Source organism: Tupaia chinensis, unplaced genomic scaffold (assembly GCF_000334495.1).
Source record: "Tupaia chinensis unplaced genomic scaffold, TupChi_1.0 Scaffold000054_1, whole genome shotgun sequence".
Classification (NCBI taxonomy): domain Eukaryota; kingdom Metazoa; phylum Chordata; class Mammalia; order Scandentia; family Tupaiidae; genus Tupaia; species Tupaia belangeri.
This window is the reverse complement of record NW_006159512.1, coordinates 8,322,629-8,343,788: the sequence shown is the minus strand read 5'-3', so window position 1 is coordinate 8,343,788 and position 21,160 is coordinate 8,322,629. Positions and strand designations below refer to the sequence as shown.

The 21,160-nt window shown below is 37.3% G+C and overlaps 1 protein-coding gene across 2 annotated transcripts in view; it reads right to left on the bottom strand.

Moving 5' to 3' along the window:
* Positions 1-21,160, bottom strand: part of WASHC4 (WASH complex subunit 4) — a 68,151-nt gene that overhangs the window by 7,499 nt on the left and 39,492 nt on the right. For both annotated transcript variants that reach the window (XM_006141435.3, XM_006141436.3), the window contains exons 21-29: positions 19,926-20,094; positions 19,366-19,520; positions 15,396-15,470; positions 15,007-15,111; positions 12,344-12,478; positions 10,629-10,737; positions 6,167-6,233; positions 5,603-5,689; positions 2,355-2,502 (exon numbers count right to left, since the gene is read on the bottom strand). In XM_006141435.3, coding sequence (XP_006141497.1) covers positions 2,355-2,502; positions 5,603-5,689; positions 6,167-6,233; positions 10,629-10,737; positions 12,344-12,478; positions 15,007-15,111; positions 15,396-15,470; positions 19,366-19,520; positions 19,926-20,094 — 1,050 coding nt within the window. The remainder of the gene's footprint in view (positions 1-2,354; positions 2,503-5,602; positions 5,690-6,166; positions 6,234-10,628; positions 10,738-12,343; positions 12,479-15,006; positions 15,112-15,395; positions 15,471-19,365; positions 19,521-19,925; positions 20,095-21,160) is intronic.

Genomic DNA, 21,160 nt, shown 5'->3' with positions numbered 1-21,160 from the left:
GTGGGAAAAGACAAGAACATTCTCAGATAAATGAAACCTGAAAGAATTTACCAGCACCAGACCAGGTCGCCAAGTTCTCAAGGGAGTGTTATATCAGGAAAATTAAATACAGACACACAGAAATAAGAGTTCAAAAACTATGAAAGTGGCCAACTTAATCATAGGAACAAGTCTGGAGTTGAATATTATATGCCAGAATTTAATCGGAAAAATCGAACCACAACAGAAGATAAGTACATGAGACGGAATTGGTGGAGTATAATTTTATGACTTTTGACTAAAATATTGCTGATTTTCTTGTAGACTTTGTTATTTGGTTGTAAGGATTTGTGTCCTGTCTTGAGATATGGATAGGTTCATGCACCTACCATGTGAACAGAATCCTCACCTGTTTCCTGGCTTTAAGCAAAGTTCCTTAGCATTTCTTTGATCTAAGTTAAAACTGGTTTTCTTAATAGTACCAAGTGAACTTGCTATTGAAAGTAGTTAGATTATTTAAGAAAGTGTGTGATCAATACAATGTGGAGGGGGAAAGGAATGGAAAACAACTGTAGACACCAGAGATAGTGTGAGAAGAGGGTGGGAAAGGACAGAGGGTCAGAAATAGGGGGGTAAAAAAACATTCTAGAAACTAGAAATGGAAATTTTTTTATAATAATATGCACGATTAAGCCACTATGCAGTATATTCTGGATGGGAAATCACATTTTGTATGCTGTGGGTGTTCAGTCTATTCACTGAGGTTTATGCCTAAAGTTGGACTTGTGTTCATGTTTCAGCTGTGCTTGCTATGAAAATATTTAGATTAAATAAGATCTTTAATGACTCAATAAAATGTGTGGGGGGAAAAAACGTATAGAAAGCAAACAAAGATACCAGAGACAGTGTGGGAGGAGAGTGGGAGACGGCAGAGGCTAAAAGATAGGGAATCAAGGATGGGAAAAAAAGCAAAACATAAAGAAACAAGAAATGGAAAATTATTTGTTGATGATAACATGTATGTTGGTGCACTTGATTGAGCCAATATACAGTGTACTCTGGATGGAAAATCTCACTTTGTATGCTGTAATGATGAACAGTGAATGAATGTAAATAAATAAATTTAATTTTTTAAAAAAGTGTCCTGTATCTTTTCATAGTGCTCTTAGCCCATTTTGTTTTCTCTATTGCTAACTGCCTCAGTCACTACTTAATCCAAAACAATGCCTTACTTTTGTATTATGCATACTTTAGAAAAGAGGACTCTGATGCTTGGGATATTTAACATCGTATCCAAAGACCTACTAAGTGAATGTTGGAATCAGAGAAGTGCCCTGCTTTATTTGAAAGCACAAGCACTCTTAAGCACATGCACAGCTGACAGCCCCCTCAACTCTAGTTTGATACTATCTTAAGATGAAAAGATGCTTATCGGAAAGATATGGACAGTTTTGCTATACGGCAGTTGTAATAGGGAATGGAAAATAAATGTAAAAAAAGAAAATTCACAAAGAAGAGTTTCCTATAGACCATTACTTAGCTATTTTGAATAAGTAGCAATAATTATAATCCGTAATAAAATGGGTTAATAACAATTCAAGCAGCAATACAAGCAGCTTAAGAATCCAATTATTCTTTTTTGTTTGTTTGTTTTTGCCTAGGACACATGCACTCACCAGAGAGAAAGAAAGAGTTAAAGAGAGAGAAAGTGAGAAATCATCCCTCTGGGAGGATAGCCTGCTGCAATCCCTCCTCCTCTAGGGATTTAGAGTATTTTCAAGCTGCCAGGTCCAGGACTCAAACCACAGTCAGTCACGTCTAGAACCTTAACCGCATCATTTGCTTGTCCCAAGAAGCTAATTATTTTTTATCAAAGCTACATTGTTCAATGACAGATTTAAAAAAAAAAAGAAAAGAAGTATCTTAACTATAAATAATTCCCCTTCAGCATAGCTAGTAAGTAGAATTCTAGGGCATATTCACTGAAATCACACTTAGGTTTTTGTCTTTTTAGGCTTTTGCCAAAAGGCATGTGCACTTGCAAGAGACAGATAGAGATGGTAAGAGGGAAAGTGCGTAATCACACCTCAGCAAGGATGGCCACACCACAATCCCGTCTCCTCCATTCTACTCCTGGAATTTTGGACATGCACACACACACACCCCATGTGATTTTCAAGCTGCTGGGTCAGCCAGGCGGGAGTCCAGCACCACAACTACCATGCCACCTGCTGGCCCCCCAAGATCAGATTTAGTTTTATCAACAACCAGAAAGTCAGACTATAGTCTGTGTGCATTTCACGCTACCAAGAAACTGTGTCTATGTATTAAAACTCTATTCTTTTTCATTCATTTTAAATTCTACACATACTTACCAGAGGAGGAACAATAATATAAAAATTTCGGAGATGTATATTCTTTGGCCTTCGAAATTCTGGAGCAAAAACATCAACAAGCATTTTGAAGTATTCTGTACCTTCAGCAGAATTTCGTGTGTGATCACTAAGGACTGAATCCAAATGCCTAAAAAGCAAAAAATTATTCACTTGGTTCCTGTCTCCAAAAAAAAGTATAGTTTTCTTTAAAACTCATCTCTCATTAGATTAGAAAAGAGCATTTAAAAGTAGGAAACATGTAAGACATTTCTATTGGGTCATTGGAAAAATCATGACACATTTCTGTATAGAAAAACATTAAAAAAAAGTCATGACTTTTCTGACAACCCAGTGATTTTCCTTGGAGTTCAAAATGAACTAATTTTCTCATGGATTAAAAACTGATCAATATTAATTAACTTAAGTCCCTAAAATAGAATATGGAGAACATTTTGGGAATTAATAATCTGTATTTCTTCCCACAATGAGCCCTATAGAACCTTTCATTATAAATAAATTCCTTTCATCTTAAATCTCTTCGCTATTTTTCTTTTATGTTTCCTCCTTATGTCAACTTAAAACTTACCTTCTTTCAAAACCCTAGCTTCCCCTCAACCTTCAGAAACATTAGCTGCTTTTTCTCCTACATCTTTTTTTTTTTTTTTTTTTTTGAGAGGTTTTCACTATATGGCGCGTGCACTCGCCAGACAGACAGAGACACAGAGACAGAAAGCAAGAAATCACCCCCCAAGGGGGATGATCACGCCGCAATCCCTTCTCCTCCATTCTCCTCTCGGGATCTTGGGCACGCACGCACACGCGCCCAGCGTGAGTTCTAAGCCACCGGGTCCGGGACACGAACCACAGTCGACTACATGGGAGTCCAGCGACATAGCCATTACGCTAACTGCTGGTTCCCCCTCCTACATCTCTTATGTATAATGAATAACATTTTTAAATAACTACTCCTCCACCAATGGAAGGGAAAAATCTCTTTGGAGACAGAAAGTGAGAAATCACCTCCTGGGGGGATGGCCACAATGCAATCCCTTCTCCTCTATTCTCCTTTGGGATCTTGGGCACACATGCATACGCGCCCAGTGTTGAGTTTAAGCCATTAGGTCCAGGACTCAACCACAGTCGACTAAGTGGGAGTCATGCGACGTAACCGTTACACCATCTGCTGGCCCCAGCATCTACTAACTTTTTAACCACTGCCCCATCATTATCTAGGACTAGAACTTGTTCTCCTCTATCTATGTGTATAATCTATTCATCACAATCCCACAACTCCTTAACTTCACCTGCCAAGACATTTCCTTCACATGTCAACCCATGCACTCCCTTTTACTAATAAAGCCCTTGTAATTAGCAGTCAGCTTTATCCTAAATCTCTTAAAAGACGACCCACTTGAACTGCTTTCAAAAATTTTTCAAGTGGTCACTAATTTTGGAATGGATATATCATCATTTAATGGGAGGTAAAGGTTCATTTTTTTCCCTTCATATACAAGCCATGAACTGTTTTAATCATTTTCAGATACATGATTTCAAGTAGCTTATTAACTGTATATGTATTTATTTATTAACTTATATGGCTTTCATAACCTGGCAAAAAAAAACCCTAAGCTATCTTACAGGCTATTCCAGAGCAAAGCTTCTGTGTTGGGGCACTATTCTCACAAAAATCTCCAGATATATACATTTGTCATTATATTTTCTTTTGCTTTATAAAAATTTGGGGGCCAGCAAATGGTATGATGATTAAGGCACTGGACTCCCACACAGCTGATTGTGGTTAGAGTCCTGGATCTGGAAACTTGAAAATCACACTGTGTGTGTGCCCAAAATCCTGAGAAGAGAATGGAGAAGAGATTCCTACATGGCTAGCCCCCCTGGGGGGATAATTTCTCACTTTCCCTCTGTCTTTGTCTCTCTCTAAAAAGGGTATACACGCAATGGCAAAAACCTAAAACAAACAAACAAACAAACAGAACAACTGGGGGTAAGCCTGTAGCACAGTAGTTAAGCCCCATGTGTAAGAAGCTGGATCGCACACGACTGACCGTAGTTCAAATCCTAGCCCCGTTACCAGACGCTTGTGTATGCATGCCCCAAATCCTGACACGAAAAGCAAGACTGGCATTCTAGAATGGTGTTGGTGAACAGAAATAGTAATAAAAGTAATAAATGGGTGAAATAAATTTTATGAATGACAGATTTAGCATTTCTTTTCTTTTTTTTAAGAATTATTTATTGGGACCAGCAGATAGCATAATGTTTACATTGCTGGACTCCCATGTTGTTGACTACGGTCGCGTATTGAATCCAGCAGCTTAAAATTCACGCAGGGCACATGTGCATGCGTACCTAAAATCCTGAGAGAAAAATGGAAAGGGATTGCAACATGGCTATCCCTCCTGGAGGGTGATTTCTCCCTTTCTGTCTCCCTAGTAAGCCACCCTGTAAAAAAATTCCTCTTACAACTAAAAAGAATTATTTAATTTTATTATTATTTCATTTGCTATAGGGTATGTGCTCTCACAAGAGAACAAGCAGCAAGCAAGAGAGAGAGGAAAAGAAAGAAAGCAAGCTGCCAGACCCAGGACTTGAACTGAGGTCAGTCATGTGAGAGTCCAGAGCCTTAAACCATCACCATGCCACATGCTGGCCCCAGGATTCCTTTTCTTAAACAAAAAATAATTTTTTTGAGAGGTTTTATTTTTGCTATAGGGCGCATGCACTCACCAGAAAGACAGAGAGAAAGAGAGAGACAGAAAGTGAGAAATCACCGCCCCCGGGGGGATGGCCATGCCGCAATCCCTTCTCCTCCATTTTCCTCTTGGGATCTTGGGCACGCACGCACACATGCCTGGCGTGAGTTTAAGCCAGTAGGACCAGGACTTGAGCCACGGTCGACTACGTGGGAATCCAGCAAAATAGCCATTACACCATCTGTTGGTCCCACTTAAACAAAATTCTTAAGATTAATTATGGACTTTACACCTGGCACATCTCAATTTGGACCAGTCGCATTTCAGGTCCTCAAGAGCCACATGTGGCTAGTGACGACCATGCTTGATGGCATGTTCTAGAAGATCTCTTTTTAGAGAAGTTGAAAGATCTTTAAAAAAAATCTTTACATATAAATATATATATATATTATTACCCTCTAGCCTTCTCTTTGTTTTATATAAACACAAAAATTTTGAAATCTCCAAATTTAGATTATTTCAAAATTAGATTACCTCGCTGCTTTTAATGTTTCTTCTGCTAGACCTTCTTCTTTTACTAGTTCTTCGAAATTTACAATATCTTCAAGATCAGGCACAAACCTAGAAAAGAATTTGGGAAGGAATTCATTAGACAAGTAAAATATGTGTAATATGTGTAACTTACACAGATATGAAGTGTAGGAATTAGAGGACTCTAAAACTTTCAACTATGTATTTAGGGGAAAAAAACGGCATTTCAAGTAATATTATTTAGTACTTTAGTTTCAAACTGAATTTTAGGCATGAATAAATTTTAATCCTTAAAATACATAATCTTTAGATCCATTCATAAACCATACTGACAAAATTAATTAACCATAACCTTAAGAGAAAAAAAGATTTTCAAATGTCTGTAGCAGTTTAAAAATTAAGGGAGAAAAAAAAAAACTAACTACTAGAATTATTTTCTTCCACGCTTTATCTCAAAATACATCAAGAACAAATATCGTCTCTACAATATCACTTATAACAAACAGACTTAAATGACATAATTTTTAAATGGCATAAACAAGGCAAAAATGATGTTTGCATCCATACCTAATGGCATTGCTGCTACAATGAAGACCACCAGATCTTATCATTCGTACATAGCCCATAGCATTACCTAAAAAACACACACACAAAAAAATCAGACATTGATATAAATAACTATACTCGGATAACCAGGAATACAATTATATACAATTATAAGGTTTCTACTTCTAAACAACGAAATAATCTTTTACTTCAGTTCTTGGTCCATAAAAAGTAAAACATATTTTTATACTTAAAATAGAAACACACACACTTATATACATCTGCATTAGGTATTTTAAAATGTTTTCATCTGATAATAATCATTAAGTGTTAATTACATTACGATAATCAAACACTTTTAAATTCACTTCACTCTCACATTGAGTCAGTCTCCTCTCTGTCTCTCAAACACAACTGTGGTTGTTTCAAGAAATCTTTATGCCTCCCTGATTTCTCTCTCTCTAGCCCAACTCTAGGCTTTTTTATCCAATGCCTACACCTATGTGTCTAAGAAGAATTTGTAATATGTGCAAATCAAACTCAAAATCTTTATCTCCGATTTTGCTTTCTACCTTGGAAACTGGCAATTCTATCCTTCTAATTGCTCAAACCAAATGCTTTGAAGTCATCCTTGACTCTTCTTTCTCTAACACTTGGTAACTAATCACTTGGCAAATTATGTTGGCTCTGGCTTGAAAAATGTAACCAGAATGCAAGTACTTTTCACCATCTTCAAGCCACCACCCTATTCCAAACCAATTAGACCACTGCTACCTCCTCCTTTAACATCCTGCTACATACCCCCACCCCAATCTCTTTTCTACGCGGCAGCAAGTGGTTAAAAACTAAGCTGAAACATACAATGCCTTTTCTAAAACTTCTGCAATGGCTTTTCACCTCAAAAATCCCAACTCTTATGTAGTCAACAGGTCCCTCCATGATCTTGTACTTGCTTCATGCCCTCACGCTCAGGTCTTCACTAACTCCATTCTGGCAGACTAGGAACAGCTGCACCTACCTTGACCTCTGCCCAGTACACCCTACCCCTGGATTTACGCCTGGTTTATTCCCTAGCATGATTTAGGTCCCTGCCCAAATATCACCTCCTGAAAGCTTTCCCTGAACACCATGACCTAGCCCCATTACATCTCCTCACCTAGCATGTATCACTGACACCTACCTTTGGTTTGCATCTTCCCCCACTACAACTCAAAATCGTGAGCAGTCTTCAGCTTTGTCACTACTCTACCCTAGAGCTAACATGTCCTGGCATACAGAAGGAAGTCAAAATAAAACTGAACCAAACTGAAATTAATGGAGAGAAAGAACAGATGAAAAGGTAAGAAGTTGACATTTCATAATTACCATAATAAGATATGTTTTGCATAATTATCTCACCTGATGTTTTTAACAACCCTACAAAGCATGTATTATCAGATCTATTTCAAGGCCCATCCCAATAAAAGAGATACGTTCTTTTTAAGGTGCATTTTAGAAAAATCAAGTGTCTAGTTTAATTATTTTTCTCCAAACTGTTGGGCCAAAGTCTGGTTGATCAAAATGCGAGAGAATGTACACAGTAGCAGGTAAAAGCAAAAGCTCTGAAGTCAGACTACCTAGGTTCATATCTAGACTCTGTCACCTGTAAACTATAAGACCTAAGTCAAATTATGCCACCCCTTTGTATTTCACATTCTTTATCTGTTAAATTTAACTCTCTCTCTTTTTTTATTTTTAAGAGAGAGGTTTTTGTTTTAGGGCACGTGCACTCTCCAGAAAGACAAAGAGAGACAGAGACAGAAAACAAGAAAACACCCCATGGGAGTTTGGATATGCCGCAATCCCTTCTCCTCCATTCTCCTCTCGGGATCTTGGGCATACACGCATATACACGCCCAGCATGAGTTTAAACCACCAGGTCCAGGACTCGAACTGCAGTCAACTACATGGAAGTCTAGTGACATAGCCATTACACCAAGTGCTGGTCCCATGTTAAATTAAACTCTCTAATGGCAGAGCTTTTGTTTACTGTCATATGTATCACCAGCACCTAGGAATATTAGTTGTCCTAACTGAATACTTACTTGGTTTTTTTTTTTTTTTTTGGAGAGATTTTCGCTATAGGGCGCTTGCGCTCGCCAGACAGACAGAGAAAGACATAGAGACAGAAAGCGAGAAATCACCCCCCGGGGGGATGGTCACGCCACAATCCTCTCGGGATCTTGGGCACGCACGCACACGCGCCTGGCGTGAGTTTTACGCACCCGGGTCCGGGACACGAACCATGGTCAACTACGTGGGAGTCCAGCGACATAGCCATTACGCTAACTGCTGGTTCCCAATACTTACTTGTTTATGAATGGATATGCTACTTCACAGTGTTATTGTAAGTTTCACGTGTTAAAACATACAGAACATAAAATCAACTATGGCACACAGTAAATGCTCAATAAATGTTAGTACATATTCAGGTTATTAGCTCAAAAGACTTACTACTTTGCTCCCAACTCTGATTTTTTTACTCCTTTTCTCTAAATGTTTAACAGACTGATAGGCACATTATAATGTTTTTAAGCAGAGATAAGGAATTTACATTTTCTAAGAAAAGAATAAAAGAATGAAATGCTGGAACAAAGCTAAAAGGATAATACTCACCAGTTGTGACATGTATGCTGGTGTTAAACAAGGTGGCTTTGGATGGCAGCCAAAGAACATTTATTGTAATGTATATATATTTTGACATATATTGTAGGAAAATAACTAGCAGAGTAAGATCCATAATTTAACAACTCATTTTTTTAATCTCTTTTTTTATTTACTTATTGCCAGAGGGTATGTGCACTCACCAGAGAAAGAGGGACAAAGAGAAATGGAAAGGGAAAAAGCAGTCCTCTCAATGGGCATGGTCACTCCGCAATCCCTTCTCCTCCATTTCTCCAGCTTGTCGGGATTTGGGATGCAGAAGTACATGGTGTGTTTCTCAAGACACCAGAGCCAGAATTTGAACCACACATGGCCACATGGGATCTATAACCTTAACCACTAGGATATGAGGCTGGCCCAACAACTGTTACTTCTTAAAAAAAAATTATACTTTAAAAAAATGTTAAAAATATAAAATAAATAACAATACAGGCAATATTCACATGAGGCAAAAACTCTTGATACTGGTATATGAATTAACAAAATTTAAGCAACATTACTCTAGAAGAGCAGTTCTTATCTGAGGTCCATAATCCCAGTTTAATTACCTATATTCCCCTGTTGCATATAAAATTTATGTGTTCGTGAACACATGCATTACTTAGTTTTCAAGAACTTCTCAAGAAAGGGTTAAATGCTACTGCTCTAAAAGTTCTAGCCAATATGATATCAAATGTTTCCATGAAATAAAAAAAAATACAGTGCTTACTTGACAATACCTCATAGTCAATGGTTTAAAATGAAAAGTGTACAAAGGTAAAATTCTCTAAATTCTTCTACTAAAACATAAAAGAAGTGTCTAATAGGCAAATCAATTTATTTATAAAAGTTAAGCTAGCATCAGTGACTTTATTACAGAACTAAATGCTTTTAACGCTTTCCACTAGTAAATTGAAAGCCCCTTGAGAATAAAGGTTACCTGTCTCCCGACCACCCATTATCTTTAGACAGGGATGTCAGACTGTGAAATATAATGTGCTATATTTCAGAAGATAAGCTCTGGTTGTAAAGAGGATAATAAATTATATGCACAAGTATAAAATGGTGTAGCACAGAAAAATATAATGTTCAATATTTTGTCTTTAAATCTATAGGTAACATTTTTTAACTTAAATTATTAACTTTTCATATAAATGTTTTATATAAAATATCTGCATTCAGACTGTAACTGGAGGGAAGCTCTTTTTAAAAGCCCAAATATTGCCTTCAGCAAAACAGATAGTAAGTACTTACTAATTGACTAATTATGAATATGATCTTTGAAATGAATTAGTTATTGAATATAATTTTAATTTAATTGAAGAGATTTCATTAAACTATATCAGTCTATAATCTATCAATTATTTCTGCAGCAGCATTCTAATCATACTTATTTTTTTGGGTTAAGAAAAGAAAATCACTCTAGTGGAATAAAGCTCAGGTCAGGCACTCAATAATACATTTATTCAGGGGCCAGCAGGTGGTGTGGTGGTTAGGGTGCTGGTCCCACATGGCCAACTATACTATTTGAGTCCCAGACCCAGTGGCCTGAAAATCACACTGGGCACAAAATCCCAAGAGGAGAATGGAGGAGAAGGGATTACAGTGTGGCCATTGCCCCTGGGGAGTAATTTCTCACTTTCCCTTTTTCTCTGCCTCCCTCTGGTAGGTTCGTATGTCCTATAGAAGAATCTAAAATAATAATGGTAATATTAATACTGAGGTGTTAATCAATGAGATATTTAATATATAAGACAGATTCTCAGTATTTTAGTTCCAAATACTCTTAACAATAACTTACCAATCTGGCTGATGAGTTGCCTGAACTGATCAAGGTAGCTCTGTCCTTCTGGTGTTATTCCAAGTTTTCTAATGCCACGATTAAATTTTTCTGCTCTATCAAAGGGATACTAGAGAGATAGTTTTAGGACTACTTTTAATAAAGACCTTATAAAGCATAAAATATCTATCAAATCAACCATGCCCATTATTGGTCTCCTTTATAAATCTGTATTTTATTGTGCTTTTAAAAATAATCACTCCATGCTCAGGATACTGAGAGGAAAATGAAGAAGGGTTTGCATTGTGGTCATCCCCGCAGAGGGTGATTTCGTACTTTTCCTCTCACTGTTTCTGTCTATCTCTCTCTCTCTCTGGTAAGTGTATACACCCAAAGGCAAAAGCCTCTAAAAAATAATAATTATAATCACTCCAGTCTAATAACGAAACTATAGAACAAAAACTTCAAGTGCTTGGCCCACAAGGTGCTATGGAGGTTAAAGCGCCTGGAACCCACATGGCCAATGGCATGGTTCAAGTCCTGGACCCAGCATCTTGAAAATCATGCTGGGCGCATATGCGTGCATGCCCGAATTCCGAAGAAGAGTGTAAGAGAAAGGACTGCAGCATGGCCATCCCTCCTGGAGACGTTATCTGACTTTTCCTCTCTCTGCTTCTATAGCTGTTTGGCAAGCCCATGTGCCCTTTTGGCTCTTCCGCAAAAAAAAAAAAAAAAAAAAAAAAAAATTAAATTAAATTAAAAATAAAGAAAAAACTTCCAGTGTTTAAAGTCAACATAAATTAGATTTTGCCAGAGGGCTGGAAGTAAATCTTAAGAAGGGTAATTACAATAATTCTACTTATGGCAAATCAAACATAGATCCCATCTAAGCCTGCTGGTTATCTACCTACATGGTTACTATACTGTCTGTATGCAATAGTAACTCAATGAGTTCTTCAGATCATTACGGAAAATTCAGCCTGTAGAGTAAAGGGAAAACAGCACTCAAATAAATCATTAATGGGAATGTCTACAGTGCAGTATTTCTGGAGTGCCTGACAATATGTACCAGACTTTGAAATACTCATTCTTTGTTCTGGAAATTTCTCAAAGATTGTTTCAGAAATAATCTCCAATTACACAGAGAAAGATGTGTATGGAAGTTACATGTTAAATAAGTTATACAGATATACTATCAACTCTTTTAAAGAGAATGAATTAGGTTTATATGTATTGAACACAATGTAAAACAACATGTATACTGTTATAAAAAAGCAAATGTACATGTGCAAATATATGCTTATCGTTACAATATCTGCATTACATCACACTACACACTGTTAACAGCAACTGCCTCCAAAACAACGAATTGGGAAAAAGAAACATGAGGACATGTTCAATATAGAGTACATCAGTCTATGCACTCTATTGTCTGTTTCAAAATGAGCATGTACTGCTTCATGTATTATTTTAAAATAAATTAAGAAAAGTAACACCTGGCTACATTAGTTATTAAATTTTCCTTATGCTTACAGCTACAAAGAATGAAAAGAATAGGAAATTGTAAGGTTAAAATATAAAGAGGTTGGAAGGTCAAATCTAGGAGACATGTTAAAAAAAAAAACAAAGAAAACTAAAACTCCTTCATAGAGATCTAAATAATGCATGTTAGTATAAATATCTGCCATATACTCAACAGTTGAAATGAATTACCTTTAAAAAAATATGCAGCATACCTTATGATCATTTTGGTCTTTGATTTCCCTGAAAAACCGAATATCTTTAATCAATCTGGACTTGATATGTTCATCATACATAAATTGGCTAAATATATAGAACTTCTTTTTCAAAAACTGGTAAGTGAAATTAACCTATAAAAGAAAATTTGAAAAAAGTTAATATAAAATTAATTTCAAGTCAATATTACTGAATAACAATCATTTAAAAGTACTACTTAAAAAGTCTAATTTCTGTTGGGCCTGAAATATTTAAACAAGGTTTTTATCACAGAAATTTACAGATTTTTGATGAGTTCCTTTTATATATTTTTATTTTGAAAAATGAAAAATACTCTCATGATAGGACTAAGAATTGTACTAGTAATCAACCAGACTCGAGACCCGAGTTTATAAACCACAGTCAGAAGTCTCTGTGCTCCTCATGCAGGAAGATCCTGTATTAGTAATCTACGTGTCTAGAATGGGGACTAGAGAGACTCGGTACCCGCTGAGCTTTCCTGAAGAAACACACTAAACACACAATTTCTTACCCATGAGTATTTCTGAACCCCTCTTACATGCAAGGTTATGTGCCTGCTCTCATGCTAGACATGACATTTACCCTCATGAAGTTTGACATTTTAGAATGGGAGACAAGTATTATTAAATAAGTTACTAAATCTCAGCTGTAATGATTTGTAAAAACGAAAAGTGAGGGTGCTTTGAGAATGAGTAACAAAAAGCCCTAGACCTAAACTCAGAAAATCCTGAGAAAGTAAGATCTGAGCTGAGATTAAAGTCAAAATAGCACAAGGTTAATCTAACCTGCGGGTACAAGTCCTATACCCACTTCCATCCCCATCAGCCTCACATATTACTCATGGTTTTGGCAACTCCGTCTCCTTTGCACTCAGTCTTCATGTATCCAGTCGCAGAAGCGAACGCTTTCTCAGCACGTTCCTTGTGGCTGAAACACTACTTCCCTTGCACTTCTTACTGCCTTTGCAGTCTTTTCTGTATCTTAGTAGTGGGTAACTGTCACCTGGTCCTTATCCTTCCACACTTACTTTACCGACAAGCATCACTGACCTACATTCGTTAGTCTGATTAACTGAGTCTATATCCCTGTCATTTCCATGAGAGCAGGAAATGTCTATTTTCCTCACTGAAGCAATCAGCACAGTGTCTTAGACACATAAAATACACTCATAATATGTTACAAAAACAAATACTTGATAAATGGAGAAGTCAAGGAAGAGTTTATTTTCAAAGTTCAGAGTTCATTTGTCCTCAAGAGCTCAGAAATAATCTGGATAACTCCTAATTTTAAATTTAAAATTATGTCTCATTTCTGTGTTGATAACCACTAACCTTATCATTCATCAGCTCAAAACCTTTCAGTGCCTTTCCTACTGCATACTATTGGATCATTTGAGAAGTCATGACACATTTTTGCAAAGAAAAACACATGATTTTTCAGATGACCCATAAGATGATCCCAATCTAATTTTACAGTCTTTTATTACTTCACACTTACTCTGTTTGATAATATTTTACTATTTATGGGACTAGCAGATGGTGAAATGGTTATGTCACTGGGCTCTCACATAGTAGACGGCGGTTTGTGTTCCAGACCCAGCAGCTTAAAACTCACGCCGGGCATGTGTATATGAGTGCCCAAAATCCCAAGAGAAGAATGGAGGAGAAGGGACTGTGGTGTGGCCATCCTCCCTGGGGTGGTGATTTCTCGCTTTCTGTCTCTCTCTTGATTCTGGCGAGCACACATGCGCTATAGCAAAAATTTCTCTAAAAATAGTAGTATTTTACTATTTAAGCATTCACACTCTATTTCACTTAAAGATAATTTTTTTAGAGAGATTTTTGCTATACGTACTTGTGCTCACTGGAGAGACAGAGACAGGGAAACAAAAAGCAAGAAATCACCCCCTCTGGGTGGGGGGGGGATGGCCATGCCACAGTCCTTTCTTCTCCATTCTCCTCTGGGGATTTTGAGCATGCACACACACGTACCCACCATGAGTTTTAAGCTGCCAGATCTGGGACTCCAACAGCATTCAACTATGTGGGAGTCCACTGACGTAACCATTACACCATCTGCTGGTCCCAAAAAGAAATGAACTGTGCCCTGAAAACCAAGTAAATTCAAAGACTTATCTTTTTCCACAAAGGGAAAATAACATCCAAATTTAAGTAACTGAATGCCCATTTCTAAGAATATTCAAAATATTTTCAGTAAATTTGTTATACATCAAATTATTGGTAACTCCTTCCAAAAGAGGTACAAATAAAGTTACACAAACTGCTATCAATGATTTTTCAAAAGTAATTTCCAGGAAACATGAGATCAAGAGTTATGTATACATACATATATACACACAACACACCTCAAATCGCCAATGCTGTTTATAATGAGGCCCTGAGACAGTAAGATATCCTAAAGTACCTTTTCCCTCAGAGCACTCATCATATACAACACAATTTTAGTGCCAGATCTTTCAAATTACACCAACCAGGAAAAACAAAACAAAACAAAACACCCAGATCTTCAAGTATAATATAAATGGGCAGTAATACATGTCTACAAGAACATTCTAAGAAAACTGTTCTGAACTATTAAATTAAACATGGGTCTATTATCCACCCAAATCCCCAATTCTTACTGTTGTATTCATGATTCCTGTGCCATGTGTTCGAATTGAATTAGCAATATGTCGAATATTAATAGTATTCAAATGTTTGTTATTGCTTGTTCGTTCAATAAAAATCTGTAACAGAACAAATTTATGTTTAATAACAGCATAATCCATAGCAAACACTGGTCAGTCAGTTATCCAAAGAGAATTTTAGAATTTAGTTCACTAAAATAATTTAATTACAAAGCCACTCAAGAATATAGCACAATTGAAGCAAAAGAATAAACAAGCTTAATAACAATTATTTTTTGGTTTGGTTATTTCACTAATTTTCACCCTTTAGAATCAATTTTTTGCCCCTTAGCCTTCCCTTACATGTTCACCCACATTTTAAAAAATGTCCAAAATCAACTCACCTGATTGTTGAGATTATAGAGGTATCGAGACACAAAAATATGAATGTTTCTCATAATTTCCAACACATCAAGGCCCTGTAACACAATCCACATGGTTCCATTATCAGTTAAAGAAAATCAGTTAAACTTGTATCAGTATAATGATATTGATTATATGAAGCTTCCTAATACTTTTTTAAAAATTATGCCAGAAAGGGGCTGGCAGGTGGCGTGGTGGTTAAGAGCGCTGGACTCCCACATGGCTGACCATGTTCGATAACATAATTCTTAAAAAAAAAATAAAAGCTGTCTAGTCTCTAGATAATTAAAAAAAAAAAATTATGCCACAGGGCGTGTGTGCTCCTAGGAGAGAGAGAGGGGAAGAGGGAAAAAAGCACCCCTGCAATGGGTGCACCACAATCCCTTCTCCTCCATTTCTTCATCCTGTTGGGATTTGGGGCAAGCACATGTATGCAGCCAGCCTGTTTTCCCTTTTTTCTTTTTGGTTTTTGAGAAGTTTTTTCTTTACAGTGAGTGTACTCACTGGGCAGGAAGAGAGACACAGTGAGAGAAAGTGAGAAATCACTCCCCAGGGGAGTGGCCTCACTGCAATCTCTTCTCCTTCATTCTCCCATTCTCCTCCCAGGATCCTGGGCACCTTATACTTTTTTAAAAATTATGCCAGAAAGGGGCTGGCAGGTGGCGTGGTGGTTAAGAGCGCTGGACTCCCACATGGCTGACCATGTTCGATAACATAATTCTTAAAAAAAAAATAAAAGCTGTCTAGTCTCTAGATAATTAAAAAAAAAAAATTATGCCACAGGGCGTGTGTGCTCCTAGGAGAGAGAGAGGGGAAGAGGGAAAAAAGCACCCCTGCAATGGGTGCACCACAATCCCTTCTCCTCCATTTCTTCATCCTGTTGGGATTTGGGGCAAGCACATGTATGCAGCCAGCCTGTTTTCCCTTTTTTCTTTTTGGTTTTTGAGAAGTTTTTTCTTTACAGTGAGTGTACTCACTGGGCAGGAAGAGAGACACAGTGAGAGAAAGTGAGAAATCACTCCCCAGGGGAGTGGCCTCACTGCAATCTCTTCTCCTTCATTCTCCCATTCTCCTCCCAGGATCCTGGGCACCTACCATACTCACCTGGTGTGATTTTCAAGTTGGGGACTTGCACTGTGCTTGGCCATGTGGGAGTCCAGTGATATAACTGCTACTCTATCTGCTGTCCTCCTCACCCCCGCAGCCCATTTTTCAAGGCACGAGGGCCAGAATTCTAACCAAAGCCATAGGAGCTAGCTCCCTTAACCACCACCGCCAATATGTTTAACTTATTTTAAAGAACTATATAAAAGATGTGACCAAAAGTTAAAAGAGCCTTCTGGCAAGAAAAATCAGGACTATGTTCTTGGAGAAACCTGGTTGGTTGCCTATTATTTTATCTTGTCTCCATAGACAGGATGGTTCAGTTTAAACATTCAAAAACCCATGACCCAGGGAACCAGCAGTTAGCGTAATGGCTATGTTGCTGGACTCCCACGTAGTCGACCAAGGTTTGAGTCCCGGACCTGGTAGCTTGAAAATCACACCAGGCATGTGTTTGTCCATGTCCAGAATCCCGAGAGGAGAATGGAAAAGAGATCATGATATAGTCATTTTCCCTGAGGGTGTTATTTCTCACTTTCCCTCTTATTTTTGTCTGCGGGGGGGCCATGCGCCCTATAAGGAAAAAAACCCCTCCAAAAAAAAAAAAAATCCATGACCCACAATTATCCCTCTGTCCCTCTGATCCTTGAGAATATCTGTCTCCCTAAGGAGCTTTTCTACTTTATTTTTTTTTAACAAAATAAACTAATGATGAGTTTCTAAAAGATAACCAGGATATGTTATAAGATTTTATAAATACATACCATTGGGGCAAGCAAGTAGTTAAGGCACTGGACTCACACATGGCCGACCGCCGTTCGAGTCCTGGACTCAACAGCTTGAAATTCATGTCAGGCATGAGTGTGTGCATGCCCAAAATCCCTAGAAGAGAATGGAGGAGAAGGGATTGCGGCATGGCCGTCCCTGTGGAGGGTCGGGAGGGTTAATTTCTCACTTTATCTCTCTGTCTCTTGGGTGAGCACACATACCCTATAGCAAGCAAGCAAGCAAGCAAGCAAGCAAGCTCAGAGAGTCCTCTGAAGTAAAATTGTTAGGAAAAGGCAGAATCCTAGGACTATGGGAAATCTAATGCCAAATTTTTATGCTTTTGATTTCTCTAGACTACCTCTTCAAAAGTATCTTTTTTGTTGTTGTTTATAAGCCAAAAGGCACATGTGTTTGCCAGATAGAGATAAAAAGAAAGAGGAGGGAAAGCACTTTCTAGTCAAGTATGGTTATACCATAATGCCTTCTCCATGTCTTTATCCTATCAGGATTTGGAGCACACACACACACACACACACAAGTCCTGCAAGTTTTTCAAAGCCACTGGGGCCAAGATTTGAATCCCACCATCAAGTGGGATCTAGCTTAACCACTTGGCCATGTCACTGACCCCATACTAGTTTCAATGCACGAAGTATATACCAAGAATCTTTCATTTTATAGATAATATCCGACTGTATAGATTGTTCCATAGCTTTTCTACTTAGGGCTCAAAGTAGCATAACAATACCTCTTTGATTCAAAATTTTCATTATAGCTTTTATCATTTTTAAGCTACAAATCATTAACATTTTTTTCTCCCACTAGGTAAGTACTTGAGCTAAATCTCTTTATATTTATCTCTGTATCTTTAAACATAGTTCAGGGGCCAGCAGGTAGAATAGTGGTAAAGGCACTAGACTTCCATATGGCTGACAGTAGTTCAAGTCCCGGACTGTAAGGCTTGAAACTCGTGCCAGGTGTATGTGCATGCATGCCCAAGATCCCATGAAGCGAATAAAGGAGAAGGGATTGCAGCATGGCCATCCCCTATGGGGTGATTTCTCACTTCTTCTCTCTCCATCTCTTGGGCAAGCACACGTGCCTAATATATCTCTCAAAAATAAAAATAGTTCAGTGCCTAGCAAGTTCCCAACAAATATTAAACATATAAAAAGAAATCAAAGAAAGGATATACAAACTGATCCTAGAAATAATCCCTATAAGTAGCAGAATGAAGGAAAAATTAAGATCCTCAAATTTTGGAACTAAATAAATGTGGTTTTTTTGATAAGTATCATAAGGATTATCTTAGAAAGAATTCCATTCAAATCAGCTGATAACATAAACTACTCATGAAATATGGCTATATTGTAAATTAGCTAACTGAATTAGCAAAGCTAAGAGCTACTTTTCACTCTTCATTTTAAAAACAAATACACTTGGGGATCAGCAGATGACAAATGGTTACGTAGCTGAACTCCCACAGTTGACCACAGTTTGATTCCCAGACCTGGTGACTTGAAACTCACACCAGGAGCATGTGCATACATGTCCAAAATCCCAACAGGAGAATGGAGAAGAAGGGATTGTGGCATAACCATCCCCCCAGGAGGTGATTACTCGCTTTCTGTCTCTCTCTGTTCAGAGAATGCATACACCCTATAGCAAAAATCTCTCTCAAAAACAAAACACTTATAGTCATATAAATTCAATCAGATTTAAAGATATCAAAGTTTATATACTATATCTGGGTTTAAAATCTGTAACTGTGATCTTTACTGAACTTATAATTTTGCCAAACTCACACATGCTAGTCTTTCTAAAAGGCTGTATATACATCTACAGATATTTCAAATGCCCAATCGACAACTGAGTGTAAACAAAAATCCTATGCTAACTTCTTTCATAAAGCAAATTAGCGGCATCTAATTTTTTATTCTTGACAAGTATAAGGTTTTATAATGGCAACTATTCACCTAAAAAAGAAACGTATACTAAATCAAAGAAAAAGAAGAAAAAAGTGTCCTAAAACACAGTTACACTACTGTTGGACTATGCTAAAAATGTTTTATACTGTACCTGTTCCAAAGTCTGACTAGGAAGATGTGCCTCCGTCATAACCAATCCATAACGCTGAGTAGCTAAATTTCTCATTTCACTGTAAGTTGCCCAGTCATGAAGAGCTACTGTTGTTAGATTGTAGAAAGTCTTGTCTAAGTAGTGAGTTACATAAGCTACAAAGAAGAAAAAAGGGGGGGGGCAAAGAATTTTTGATTCAGGACAGAGTAGAAAAGGAAGCAAAGTAAAATCCCAAAAGGAAAACACATCCCCCAGAGGGATGATTTCTCGCTTTCTGTCTCCCTGGGAGATATGTGGCCATCCCCCAGAGGATGATTTCTCACTTTCTGTCTCTTTGCCTCTCTCTGTTTCTCCAGTGAGCGCACACACCCTGTAGCAAAAACTCTCTAAAATAAATTCTTTCTTTAAAATAGGTACTAAAAAATTAAAATGAGAAAAGAACAAAATGGAATTAAAGAATAAATGAACTAACACAGAAAAGATACCCTCAAAGTTTTCTTTTGGTTATTTTGAATAGGTAAGAGATGTAGCATATATAGATACAGAATCCACTCACTCACCTCGAATATCAATGAAACGATCGAAAAACCGAATTGGATTCAGGGAGAAAAAAAGGGCCAGGTCTTTCATGCCAACTTTGAAAGGGTTCCGGTCATCCAGCTTTAAATGAGTATGCACAGAAAGTCGCAGATCTTTCTCTATTTCTTTGCACAACTTGTCCAGCAAATGCTATTTGTCACAAAAGAATTGATACTTGTAAATTTTCAAAATAATATTCTAATCATATTGTTTTCCTACATTTCTATGCTTCAACTTTTAGAATTTTACAGTCAGTATGTTGATTTAAAAAAACTGTCAAACTGATTTTTGTGTTTAAGACTCAAAATACTATATTGGGTCATCGGAAAAGTCATGACGTATTTTTTTATGTTTTTCTAGGTAAAAATGTGTCATGACTTTTCTGAAGACCCTATAAATAAATGGTAAAAAACTTTACTTTTTTGGGGAAAGCTAAGATTATTTTGTTTTTCATTTTAAAGCAATGAATTTTTCAGTCAGGGAGCAGATACATATACTGTAAGTCTTTGTTTTCATGAATACTTGAGGCTTAACTCTCTTGAAAAAATTCAAAAGCTAATGATTGATGGCTTCATAAAAGGAATATGAACATGGAACACAGCATAAAATTTATAGGAACTAGCAACGGAGGAAGAAGGTTCTGAGAACATGCGAGAAGAAAGGAAAAACGAAAACGCTTTTTTGCAAAATAACCACAAAATTCATTGTGCTAAGGTAATGAAATGAATTATCTTTTCAGTCTACCACAAAGTTCCAAAACCAGGCCAGACATATATTTTATTTTTCAAATAAGAATATTTAATATAAAAGATCGTATAATTTTTTTTTCTCATTTCATAAAACCCAAGTAGATCTATATTGCAAAGTTTATCCATTTTTAATTCATTTCTCCAAATAAAAATATTGCTAGATGGAAAATTTAAAGTTATCAGTGTTTATAATGCTTCATTAAAACAAAAAGGAAGGGTTAGCAGTTAGCGTAATGGCTATGTCACTGGACTCCCACGTAGTCGACCGCGATTCGTGTCCCGGACCCGGTGGCTTAAAACTCACGCCGGGCGCGTGTGCGTGCGTGCCCAAGATCCCGAGAGGAGAATGGAGGAGAAGGGATTGCAGTGTGACCATCCCCCCTGGGGGGTGATTTCTCGCTTTCTGTCTCTATGTCTCTCTCTGTCTGTCTGGCGAGCGCACGCGCCCTACAGTGAAAATCTCTCAA